Source organism: Oncorhynchus mykiss, chromosome 18 (assembly GCF_057628025.1).
Source record: "Oncorhynchus mykiss isolate SJ-2025 chromosome 18, ASM5762802v1, whole genome shotgun sequence".
NCBI lineage: Eukaryota > Metazoa > Chordata > Actinopteri > Salmoniformes > Salmonidae > Oncorhynchus > Oncorhynchus mykiss.
Window position 1 is genome coordinate 60,111,966 of NC_143039.1, and position 12,881 is coordinate 60,124,846.

Sequence of the window (12,881 nt, forward strand, 5' to 3'; positions counted from 1 at the left end):
AGAGAGAGAGTGGGTCTTCTTGTGTCTAACCCTTTAGTAGAGAGAGGGAGTAGGTTCTCTTGTGTCTAACCCTTTAGTAGAGAGAGAGAGTGGGTCCTCTTGTCTCTAACCCTTTAGTAGAGAGATGGAGTAGGTTATCTTGTGTCTAACCCTTTAGTATAGAGAGAGAGTAGGTCCTCTTGTGTCTAACCCTTTAGTAGAGAGACAGAGTAGGTCCTCTTGTGTCTAACCCTTTAGTAGAGAGAGAGAAAGTGTGTCCTCTTGTGTCTAACCCTTTAGAAGAGAGAGAGTAGGTCCTCTTGTGTCTAACCCTTTAGTATAGAGAGAGAGTAGGTCCTCTTGTGTCTAACCCTTTAGTAGAGAGAGAGTAGATCCTCTTGTGTCTAACCCTTTAGTAGAGAGAGTGTGTCCTCTTGTGTCTAACCCGTTAGTAGAGAAAGAGTAGATCCTCTTATGTCTAACCCTTTAGTAGAGAGAGGGAGTAGGTCCTCTTGTGTCTAACCCTTTAGTAGAGAGAGAGTAGGTTCTCTTGTGTCTAACCCTTTAGTAAAGAGAGGGAGTAGGTCCTCTTGTGTCTAACCCTTTAGTAGAGAGAGAGAAAGTGGGTCCTCTTGTGTCTAACCCTTTAGTAGAGAGAGGGAGTAGGTTCTCTTGTGTCTAACCCTTTAGTATAGAGAGAGAGTGGGTCCTCTTGTGTCTAACCCTTTAGTAGAGAGAGGGAGTAGGTTATCTTGTGTCTAACCCTTTAGTAGAGAGAGGGAGTAGGTTATCTTGTGTCTAACCCTTTTGTAGAGAGAGGGAGTAGGTTCTCTTGTGTCTAACCCTTCAGTAGAGAGAGAGTAGATCCTCTTGTGTATTACCTGCAGCTACAAGCTGGTGACACTGAAGCTGTCATCGCTGGGGGGGTCTAGTAGCTGACAGAGCACCCCTCCTCCTCGAGGCGGGGGCTGTGGGTGGTAGCGGGGGTGCATCCCGGGGTACGGGGGGTAACCCATGTCCTCAGAATGTGGCGAGGACACCAGGGGAGGCTTGTGGTGGGGGGAGGGGTACGGGGAGAGCTGCAGGGGGGCTGGTCGCAGCCCTGAGTTGAGGTGGGGAGGCAGGTCCCGTTTGTGAGGTTGCGTGGGCATGGTGCTGTGAGGGGGGCGCTCCTCATAAAGCAGGGGGTGAGTGTGGGAGTGGGGGGAGAGGTTAGGGTGGGGGTGAGTGTGTGGGGAGAGGTTAGGGTGGGAGTGTTGTGTGGTGTTGGGATGGGGGTTGGGGTAAGTGTTCGGGTGGGGGTGTGGATGTGGATGAGGATGTTGGTTCTGGTTTGAATGAAGGTGTGTGTTGATGTGCGGGTGTGTATTGATGTGGGGGTTGGTGTGTGTGTGCGGGTTGGTGTTGGGGTTAGGGTGTGTGTGTGGGCTCAAGCTTGTCTGAGGTGCGTGTGGACTCATGTTTGCATGAGGGTTGCTGTTAGGGTGTGTGTGTGTGTTGATGTGTGCGGTAGTGTGAGTGTTAGGGTGATTGTTAGGGCTAGCGTGAGGGTTAACATTAGCGTGTACATGTGTGTTGCCGTGTGCATTAGCATGTGTGTGTGTAGCGGTGTGTGTGTTAGCGTGGGGGCTGCTGAGCGATGCCCCTCCGTACCAATAGGGGGAGCTACAGTAACTGGGAGAATCGTACTGGGAGGGGAAGTGGTCCTTGGAAACGGTTGCCAGGTTGCGATGGGGGGGGCTCAGCGCTGTTCCACAGTGTGGCAGTAACCGTGGCGATGGTGAGCAGGAGGGGGAGAAGGAGGCGGGGGGAGGAGCAGGGGTGAGAGGGGGATGGTAGGGCTGGGGAGCGGGGGATAGTTTGGGAGGAAAGGAGGAGGATGTGGAAGTCATTCCAGGGGAGAGAGAGGAGGATGAAGCCTCGCCAGGGAAGAGGGCTGGGTAGTGCTCCTCTGAGGACGGGGTGGAGGGATGGGCAGAGTAAGGGCACGGGGAGGGGTACTCACAGGGCTCGGTGGGGTAGCCGAGATGTGAGGTGGGGTTAGGGAGGGGGGAGAGGCTGCTGCTGTCTCCACTGTAGTAGTCAAGGCCTTCCTGGAACAACCCCCCCTGAGCAGCACTCCCTCCACCTCCAACCCCACCCCCAGTAGCCTTACCCTTCTTCCCCCCTGGGGGGCGCTCTCCAGGGGACGGGGACAGCCCCCCTCCTCTGCCTCCTCTTACCCCCCTGGCCTGCCGTCCCCCCATTCCACTGCGTTTTCCACCAGAACCCTGGGTTGGGGTGGAGGGCTGGGTCTGGCTTGGCGGGCTGTTGGGAGAGTCTGGGGTGGTCCCTGGTCCTGCTCCTGGTCCGCCACCCCCCTCCTTCTCCGTTTGGGGCTCGGCAGCATTCCGTTTCCTGCGCCCCCGGCTGGGCTTCCCCTGCCCCTGGAAGAGAACATTCTGGCTCCAGTTGTAGGAGGGGCCTGAGGCACTCTCATGCCAGTCCATCATCAGCTTCTCCAAACTTGATAGGCTGGACTGTCCTTGACCTCCCTCTCCACCAATAAGAAGAGACTCCCTCCCTCCACCCTGCCTATAAGCCCCACCTCCGGAGCCTGACCCCGAGCCTCCGCCACTGACCCCACCTCCTGACCCGGTGACCCCTAGGTGGGAGGAGTCAGATGAGGACTCTGATAGACTCTCGAGGAAGGGTTGTCGCTTGGCCTTCTGGGGGGTGTAGTTGGAGATGTCCAGGATGTCTTTGGGCTCGCTGGGGCCTGGGTCACTGCAGCCTCCTGGGTAGCCACCATAGCCCGGCCTGAAACACACATACACACACACAGCAGAGGATCAGTTTCAGCAAGGCAAACCACAGAAACTCTAACCTTGATGACATAAGTACTTATTTGGAACCCAAGGTGATTTTGTAGATCAGGGTTCTGAGCAGTCCTGCAATGTAGCGTAATGTATCTCAAACACAATACACACTTATAAGAGGTTAGGGTAGGATTGTAGTAGAGTTCTCTAATCCACATTTTGTGGTTCCAGGTAATTTAGACCTACCTGAAGCTACTTACCTGTAGTTACACTGGTTGGAGGGGTAGTGTCTGTATCCCTCTGGGGAAGATGGGGAGGGGAAAGGGCTGTTCTTGGCCATGGCCATATACCCCCCTCTTCCTGGAGAAGATGGTCCAACCTGCCCAAGGTAGCCCCCATAGCCCCGCTTGGAAAAACTGGAATATCCCATCTGACCTTGGCCCACGAGGGTGGCCGTGGAGGCCTTACTCAGCCCGGCTGCCCCATAGGCTGCGAAGCTGCAGTCTGCGGGTCTTTGTGGCACTGCGCTGCCCCCTGCAGGAGTGGAGGAGGAATAGCCAGGCGTGTAGTGACCGTAGGAGGAGGAGGAGGGATGGGGGGAGCTGGGGGAGCGGGACGGAGGGAGGGAGGGAGCGTTGGACTTGGGGAACGAGGAGGAGGTGGGGGAGTTCTGGGACAGGTTATAACTGTAAGGAGGTCTGGAAGAGGGATGATGTAGGGTTGGGTTCTCCCTTGGCTCTCCTTTGGGGCTGCGTTTGGGGCAGGCTGGGGACCAGCGAGGGCCTGGTCCGCGGGCAGGGCTGGAAGAGTCGTAGCTCAGGGTGGGAGGAGGTTTCCTGGGGTCAGGGCGAGGGGAGGAGATGTCCAGGAGGTCTGAGGAGTTGTCAGAGTCCAGCAGGGAGCGGAAATATCCGGCGAACAAACCCTGCGCCTCCTCTCCACCTCCACCGCCTCTGCTTCCGCCAGGGCTGCCGTACGCACTCCCTCTCCCCCCCTCACAGGACAGGAAGCCCCCCCTCGGGGAGCCACAGACCTGGTACCCTCCTGGCCCTCTCTCCCTCATGCCTCCCCCCTCCTCCCCCCAGACACCTCCCCCATTAAACCAGTCTTGTTCCAGCTGCCCCCCTGCCTCCCCCTTTAGAACCCCGTTCTTGCGCGAGCGTCGTTTCTTAACCGGCTTCCCCCCCTCACCCCCAACCCCCATCTCCCCCCCTGCAGCCCCTCCTCCTCTGCCTCCCCCACCCTTCCCTCGTTTCTTGAGTAACCCTGGTTCTGACAGAGCCACTTTCCTTTTCTTCCCGATCGTCTCAAAAAAGTCACTGAAGGAGCTCTTGAAGCCCTCTCCGCCGGCTCCTCCTGCTCCTCCCCCTGCTCCTCCTCCCCTGCCTCCAACACCTCCCCCCCTGCCTCCCCTGCGTCTGAACCCTGTGAGTCGGTGGAGCAGGGCGGAGATCCCAGGGTTGTCGGACGGCGTGTGAAAGCTGTCCGGTTCGCTGGGTGTCCAGCAGCGTGGTGGGGAGCAGCGGCCAGTGGCCGGCGGTTGGCGGTTGAGGAATGCCAGTTTGGACAGAACGTCTCCGTACTCCGTCTTCACGTCGTTGGTGTCGTTCACGTATGACGGTTGCGGAGACGGGAGCTTGGCCCTCCGGCGCCGACGAGGTTTCTTGGGCTCGCCATTCCCACCGGTGGTTTTATCCGGCGTTCCAGGTACAACCTGTTTGGGAGGTCGGCCACGGCGACGTTTCAGGATCACAGGAAGTTCTCCAGGCGGGAACATGACCATCACACTCTTCCCGTTGTTCTTCATACGGAGGAGCGCAGTCGGCTCTCGAACTACCGCTGTCCCCCCCTCGGCTCCCTCCAACCTGCCATCACCACCTGCCCCGCCCTTCTCAACTGTCTCCATGGAGGAAATCTTGTAGCTCTTCTGGCGTCGGCTGAGGTTGACTGGGATACGAGCTACCTTCACCACGATACGCCTCACCTGGGGAACAAATACAAACAAACAAATATTATTTCCCGGGTGAAATCTAGTTGTCAAGTGATGTCAAATCAACATGACAAGATTCTTTTGACTGCTATGTGATTAATAATATCATAGAACTTGAACTTACACCAACAAACCGGCGTTTCCGTTTGGTAAGGGGATCTAGTTCACCAGGCTCCTCCTTCTTCACTGCCGGCCGGGGCACTGTATTGGTCAATGGACGAGGCGATGGATTGGTTGCTGGTCTGGGATTGGTTGCTGATCTGGGCAAAGGTTTGGGCGAGGCTTTCATCGATGGTCTGGGTTGGGATTTTGGTTTGGCATTGGTTGAAGATTTGGGTTGGGGTTTGGTTGAAGTTCTTTGTTGGGGTTTGGGCGATGGCCGGGGGGCGGAGTGAGAGGAGGGGCGTGATGAGGGGTGTGTTGAGGGGAGTGGTGCTACAGGTACTGGTGCAGGGGAGGCTGCAGGCTTGGAGGCTGCAGGCTTGAAGGCTGCAGATAGACACTCCTCCACTGTGGGGCGCTCTACCTTCACATGTACACTCACCCTCTCTTTCTCCTCTTCCTCTTCCTCCTCCCTCTCGCTCTCCCTCCCTCCCCTCCTCTCTCCATCCTCAGTGCATCGGCGGATGCGGGAAGACTTGCGTAGCTGGCAGGGGAAGCGAGGTCGACCGGAGCTACGAAGTGCATACTTTCTCTCACCTTCGACAGGTACAGGGGAGGGGTCTACAAGGGCTGGACCAATAATAGAAAGGTCTGGACAGGCTGGACCGATAGGAGAAAGGCCTGGAGGATTTGGACCAGTAGCTCTTGAGGGTTTAGAGAGATCTAGAGGTATTGAACTAATATTAGGGGCAGGGCTAATGGCCGGGGGCATGTCTCTGTTTGCAGAGTGTGAAGGAGCGGGGCTGCAGGGAGAGAAAGCAGCTTGCTGATTGGTGCAGGCTGAATGATTGAGAGGCAGGAGGACCTGTCGCTGAGGTGATCTGGTGTGTGTCTCTGGTGATGAATCAGTTCTGGGCTGCTCTGGACCGGCAGAGTCCAAGTGTGTGTGAGCATCCATTTGTCTGTGAGCACTTGTGTGTGTGTGAGCGTCCATGCACGTCTCTGCGGGTGTCTGCATTTGGATGTCCTTGTGTGTCTGCATGCCTATGAAGGTCTGTCCAGGTGTGTGTGTTGGAGCGTCGTTGAGTGTGTGTGTCTCTGTCTGCCTCCGTCTGCGTGTTCCAAGGACAGGCCTCCTGTGCAGGTGAAGACCGTTAGACAGGGAGGGGGGTGAGGGGGAGGGTAAAAGTTCAAGGGTCTCCTGAGCTCCAGCCTCAGCGCTGGGTTCCACTGTGACCTCCTCCTGTACCCCTACAGCCCTTTCCCCCTCAAACCCCTCATACCCCTGCTCCTCCACTACGGCCCTGCCGTCGCACCCCACCCTCCCACCTCCCCCCGACCGCAGGCGTCCAGACAGGCGGCTCATCCACCCAGGGCGACAGCAATGATAATGTCAAAGTGAGAGTGTCAGTGTTGGGCCCCAGTGACCCTCTTCGGAGAGGTTAGGGAGCTCTCTCCCTCTCTCTGTTTGTCTGTGTTTATGTGTGTTCCTCTGAAGTCACAGACCTATATCCTGAAGGGTTGGGTACCTGAGGAGAGCGAGATACATAAGATCAACACACTCCGAACAGTAGATTCTAACAGATAATTAACGTAATGTTAGGGAGGGAGAAGTTGGGATTTGGTGTCAATCATTCTCATTCATATAGGATTGGGATCGTTTTGTAAACAGATTTAGGGCTCCAATCAATCCGTATCTCAGACGTTTAGCTTTACAGCGAGACTGAAATTTAAAGGCAATGTTAGCAGAGACTGCATTCACAGTACAGGCGGCATATGTCTGCTCAATCGAAAATTACCTTTTACATTTTTATCAAGCAATCTGTAAGGCTTCAGCGAGATCCAGATTGAATAGAGCCTATAGTTTGGACCACAAATACTTTAATGTAACAGATCAGTAACTTTGATGTATGATAGTTTCATTTTTGGGTGAAGTGTTCCTCTACTGTTACCAAGAAGTAACATTGATAGAACATTGACACATCATAACATCCCAGTGCTGTCATTTACCATTCTGGTAGAGTTTATCCAGGCCGGCTGTCTGTCTGCTGTGGTTCTTTGGGTCGGCAGTATGTCAGTACAGTTCATGCACACATACTACACACCCGTCTCTAGCACACACTATAAACTTTCCTCTCTTTCTCAGCTACTGCTCTTGACTGCCCATCACTTCTGAAGAGAGAAAGAGAAAGCACAAAGGGGGGGGGGGGGGGGGCGAGAGAGCCAGAGAGAGAGAGAAAAGGAGGAAGAGGGAGATGGACAGCCATTAACAGGACAGCCGTGATGTTTGACTAGAAGGTTACACACACATACACACACACAAACATTGTGACTTTACTGTCCCAAACAGGGAAAGAGAAATGTGTGAATAACCAGCAGAGGGAGGCAGAGAAATGATGAATAGAAGTCAGATTATGTTTGGTGGAGAGGGAGAGATGGAGGGATGTATACAAAAGAAACACAGTAAGACCTTGTGAAAAAAATGAAAAGCCAAATGAGAGTGGAATGGTATCTTAAAAACCACATTCACACAATCATTTCCATTGTCAGCAGTGTTGGGGAGTAGTGAACTACATGTAGTTCAACTAGTAATTAAAATACATTTTTTTGTAGCTTGGTGGTGGTTGAACTAAATAAAAATCTTAGTAGTTCTTATATATAATATAAGTTATATGTTTCAAAAGTACTTTTTGCCATGTAGTGGTGCAGCTAACAACTGGAACGACTCTACACACTACTTGTTTTGCAAAAAAGATAAGAATATATGAGTGAAAAAGGCTATTTATTTCATATTTTTTATTTCAAACCTCCAAGTTAGCACATTTGGTATCTTGGAAGTTTTGGGGAACGTCTGTTTTTGGTTTCTCATTGGTTCTGGGAACGAAGCCATACGTTTCCTGACCGGTAAAACAGAGCGTTTAAAAAACACGTTTCAAAAGGACTTTTAATAACACTGCTAGCTTAGGTTAACTGTTTTGAACTCGAAGCACAGGACACATTAAATGAATTTGCTTCATCATCCAAACACATCTTTTTTTATTGTGGCACGGCGTCAGCGTACGGAAGTCCAGAGAGGAATGAATGAAACAATTATTCCCACGTTATGTCGAGATCACAACTTATTTATCTCATTATCACGACATAACAAAAGTTGTTTTGTCGAGATCACAAGATAAACTACAAATAGGAGTGGACGTATTGATGACAGATTGACAGTATGGCTGAGACGGCAGCGCATAAGTTTTTATGGATCGCTACACTAAAGGATGGTACATTTCATGCTAACATCATGCTTTCATTTGTGTTTGGAGCTCATTATCAGTTGATAAGTTAGAATGTTAGCAAGCTAAATGTCCCTCACCTTGAGCTAAGAGCTCTTGGGGCATCTAAACCCTTGTGGGGCATTTAAGCCATGAACGATGGCTGACAGGCAGCCCTGTCTCCCAGGCTGTGTGCCACCCCCAAGACCACAGCCAATCGCATTCAAACAACAACACAACTAACTTGACTAGTCTTGTGGTTGGGTAAGCTAGCTAGGTAGTTTTGTTAGCTAGTGAGCTTGTAATCTATCTTGTTACCTAGCTTGCTTAACTGATACAGTATGTGTATAATTGTAAGGGACACCATGTTTTATGGATAATATTTAAAAGTACAAAGTGGGTGAGCTCCATTCCTGACAGGCTGATCAGATACAGTAGCAACCTCAGAGGCTGATAAATCAGGATTCTGCCCTTTTGGCTGTTTCATGGGTCAAACTCCTTGCAGGCAGATTAGCATTATGTATATTTGACCGACCACCTTGATTCGGTCTTATGTAGCAAAATTTGAAATTGTGTTTTTTACATTGGATGAAAGCAGAGACACAGAGCTACAAAATGGTATATCATGCACTGCATTTGAGGAACAATGGGAAAGTAATTCTGCTTTAAAAATTTATAAACTTGTCAAATCAAATCAAACTTTATTTGTCACATGCGCCGAAAACTACAAGTGTAGACTCTACCGTGAAATTCTTACTTACAAGCCCTTAACCAACAGTGCACTTAGTGAAGAGTTAAGAAAATATTGACCAAGTAGACTAAAATAAAAAGTAATAATGAAAGGTATCACAATAAGAATAACAATAACGAGGCTATATACAGAGGGCCCTGGTAGCGAATTAGTGTGCAGGGGTACAGGTTAGTTTGTACATGTAGGTGGGAGTGAAGTGACTATGCATAGATAATACACAGCGAGTAGCAGCAGTGTTGAAAAATGTTGGGGGGAGGGTCAATGTAAATTGTCCGGTGGCGATTTTATTAATTGTTCAGTAGTCTTATGGCTTGGGGGTAGAAGCTGTTGAGAAGCCTTTTCGTCCTAGACTTAGCGCTCCGGTACCGCTTGCAGTGCGGTAGCAGAGAAAACAGTTTATAACTTGGGTGACATTTTTTCTCTGACAATTTAATGGGCTTTCCTCTGGCACCGCCTATTGTATAGGTCCTGGATGGCAGGAAGCTTGGCCCCAGTAATGTACTGGGCCGGTCACACTACCCTCTGTAGCGCCTTATGGTCAGATGCCGAGCAGTTGCCATACCAGGCGGTGATGCAACCGGTCAGGATGCTCTCGATGGTGCAGCTGTAGAACCCTTTGAGGATCTGGGGACCCATGCCAAATATTTTCAATCTCCTGAGGGCGAAAAGGTTTTGTAATGCCCTCTTCACGACTGTCTTGGCATGTTTGGACCATGATAGTTCGCTGGTGATGGGGACACCAAGGAACTTGAAACTCTCGACCCACTCCACTATAGCCCTGTCGATGTTAATGGGGGCCTGTTCGGCCCACCTTTTCCTGTAGTCCACGATCAGCTCCTTGTCTTGCTCACATTGAGGGAGAGGTTGTTGTCCTGGCACCACACTGTCAGTTCTCTGAGCTCCTCCCTATAGGCCGTCTCATCGTTGTCGGAGAGGAGGCCTACCACTGTTGTGTCGTCAGAAAACTTAATGATGGTGTTGGAGTCGTGTTTGGCCACGCAGTCGTGGGTGAACAGGGAATACAGGAAGGGACTAAGTACACACCCCTGAGGGGCCCCAGTGTTAAGGATCAGCGTGGCAGAAGTATTGTTCCTACTCTTACCACCTGGGGGCGGCCCGTCAGGAAGTCCAGGATCCAGTTGCAGAGGGAGGTGTTTAGTTCCAGAGTCCTTCGCTTATTGATGAGCTTTGTGGGCACTATGGTGTTGAACGCTGAGCTGTAGTCAATGAACAGCATTCTCACATAGGTGTTTCTTTTGTCCAGATGAGAAAGGGCAGTGTGCAGTGCGATTGAGATTGTGTCATCTATGGATCTGTTGAGAGTGGTATGCGAATTGGAGTTGGTCTAGGGTGTCTGGGAGGATGCTGTTGATATGAGCCATGACCAGCCTTTCAAAGCACTTCATGGCTACCAACGTGAGTGCCACAGGGCGGTAATCATTTAGGCATGTTACCTTCACTTCCTTGGGTATTATTACAGAATCGGTCATGGAGAGGTTGAAAATTTCAGTGAAGACGACAGTTGGTCTGCACATGCTTTGATTACAAGTCCTGGTAATCCGTCTGGCCCAGCAGCTTTGTGAATGTTGACCTGTTTTGTTCTCGGCCACCGAGAGCGTAATCACACAGTCATCCAGAACAGCTGGTGCTCTCGTGCATGCTTCAGTGTTGCCTGCCTCTAAGCGAGCATAAAAGGAATTTAGCTCATCTGGTAGGCTCGCGTCACTGGGCAGCTTGTGTCTGGGTTTCCCTTTGTAATCCGTAATAGTTTTCAAGCCCTGAATTCGGAGTAGATAGCCAGAGCGAATTTACCAGCTACGTCGATCAACAGTTTTCGCAGTGACATTCTATTGAAATGGTTACTTGCATGTAGCTAGCTAGCTAAACAATGAACCATAATCCCAACTCATGATGTTATAACCCTGCATGAATCTGCAGGTAGCTAACCAACCAGGTTCAATGTTATCTAGCTAACATTAAGCTATATCTAGCAAAGCAATTGGCTCTGAGATACAAATAATAAGATCATACACGTAACATTAACTAGCTAACGTTAGCTGGCTAGCTTGTTAGCTGGCTAGCTAACAGTACACTTTAACTTGAAATGAAAACAACTTTCTGTCAAAATTAGAAACGTTTAATATCTGAAAATGTAGCTAGCTAGACTATCTTACCTGTATACATCATTGGTGGATGCTTCTCCCTGTCATGGATGCCATGGTTGCCCTTAGTTTGAAGATGTAATCCAGAGACAGGTGTTTTCTTCATCCCCTCACCTATCATACTCTAATTCCACTGATTTCAAAACTAGGTCCTTCAGAAAGTGAAGATAGTTTGAGTCCAGGCTCTGTCACAGCCGGCCGCTACCAGGAGACCCATGGGGTGGCGCACAATTGGCCCAGCGTCGTCTGGGTTTAGGGGAGGGTTTCGCCGGCAAGGATGTTCTTGTCCTATCATGCACTAGCGACTCCTGTGGCGGGCCGGGTGCAATGCACGCTGACATGGAGGACAAAACTTATTCAGTTCTACTACGCAATACATTTAAAAAAGCAGCGTTAGACAGGATCACCTACACATACTGACCAAATAGATAGAAACGTGCTGTATGGCAGACCAATCTGAACTCATCTCTCGACATGTCCAGCCCACTCATTATCTCAGCCAATCATGGCTAGTGGGAAGGTTGCTTTCTTTTTCTGTGGCTAAACCAACTAGGCTCATAATTGTATTCATATTTACAGATGGCATACAAGTATTAAGGCACATGAAAGTTTGCATGTTCTTGAAGGAATTTCTGCCAAAAAACATTGTACAACTTTAAATAAATAAAAAATAAAAGTTAACGTTCAAATGGCCCTCTTGTGAAATAGTGACCTGCGACATACGCCTAGTTTCCTGAAACGAATCACATACAGTGCCTTGCGAAAGTATTCGGCCCCCTTGAACTTTGCGACCTTTTGCCACATTTCAGGCTTCAAACATAAAGATATAAAACTGTATTTTTTTGTGAAGAATCAACAACAAGTGGGACACAATCATGAAGTGGAACGACATTTATTGGATATTTCAAACTTTTGTAACAAATCAAAAACTGAAAAATTGGGCGTGCAAAATTATTCAGCCCCTTTACTTTCAGTGCAGCAAACTCTCTCCAGAAGTTCAGTGAGGATCTCTGAATGATCCAATGTTGACCTAAATGACTAATGATGATAAATACAATCCACCTGTGTGTAATCAAGTCTCCGTATAAATGCACCTGCACTGTGATAGTCTCAGAGGTCCGTTAAAAGCGCAGAGAGCATCATGAAGAACAAGGAACACACCAGGCAGGTCCGAGATACTGTTGTGAAGAAGTTTAAAGCCGGATTTGGATACAAAAAGATTTCCCAAGCTTTAAACATCCCAAGGAGCACTGTGCAAGCGATAATATTGAAATGGAAGGAGTATCAGAACACTGCAAATCTACCAAGACCTGGCCGTCCCTCTAAACTTTCAGCTCATACAAGGAGAAGACTGATCAGAGATGCAGCCAAGAGGCCCATGATCACTCTGGATGAACTGCAGAGATCTACAGCTGAGGTGGGAGACTCTGTCCATAGGACAACAATCAGTCGTATATTGCACAAATCTGGCCTTTATGGAAGAGTGGCAAGAAGAAAGACATTTCTTAAAGATATCCATAAAAAGTGTAGTTTAATGTTTGCCACAAGCCACCTGGGAGACACACCAAACATGTGGAAGAAGGTGCTCTGGTCAGATTAAACCAAAATTGAACTTTTTGGCAACAATGCAAAACGTTATGTTTGGCATAAAAGCAACACAGCTGAACACACCATCCCCACTGTCAAACATGGTGGTGGCAGCATCATGGTTTGGGCCTGCTTTTCTTCAGCAGGGACAGGGAAGATGGTTAAAATTGATGGGAAGATGGATGGAGCCAAATACAGGACCATTCTGGAAGAAAACCTGATGGAGTCTGCAAAAGACCTGAGACTGGGACG

General features: G+C 49.9%; 1 protein-coding gene across 2 annotated transcripts in view; it reads right to left on the reverse strand.

The window, feature by feature from the left end:
- Positions 1–12,881, reverse strand: part of ahdc1 (AT-hook DNA binding motif containing 1) — a 43,887-nt gene that overhangs the window by 1,359 nt on the left and 29,647 nt on the right. Inside the window, exons 2-5 of one of the 2 annotated variants that reach the window (XM_090208916.1) lie at positions 6,880–7,041; positions 4,892–6,398; positions 3,038–4,761; positions 861–2,778 (exon numbers count right to left, since the gene is read on the reverse strand). In XM_090208916.1, coding sequence (XP_090065042.1) covers positions 867–2,778; positions 3,038–4,761; positions 4,892–6,235 — 4,980 coding nt within the window. In that variant the 5' untranslated portion in view covers positions 6,236–6,398; positions 6,880–7,041 and the 3' untranslated portion in view covers positions 861–866. The remainder of the gene's footprint in view (positions 1–860; positions 2,779–3,037; positions 4,762–4,891; positions 6,399–6,879; positions 7,042–12,881) is intronic. The other variant, XM_036951070.2, reaches the window with a different exon arrangement.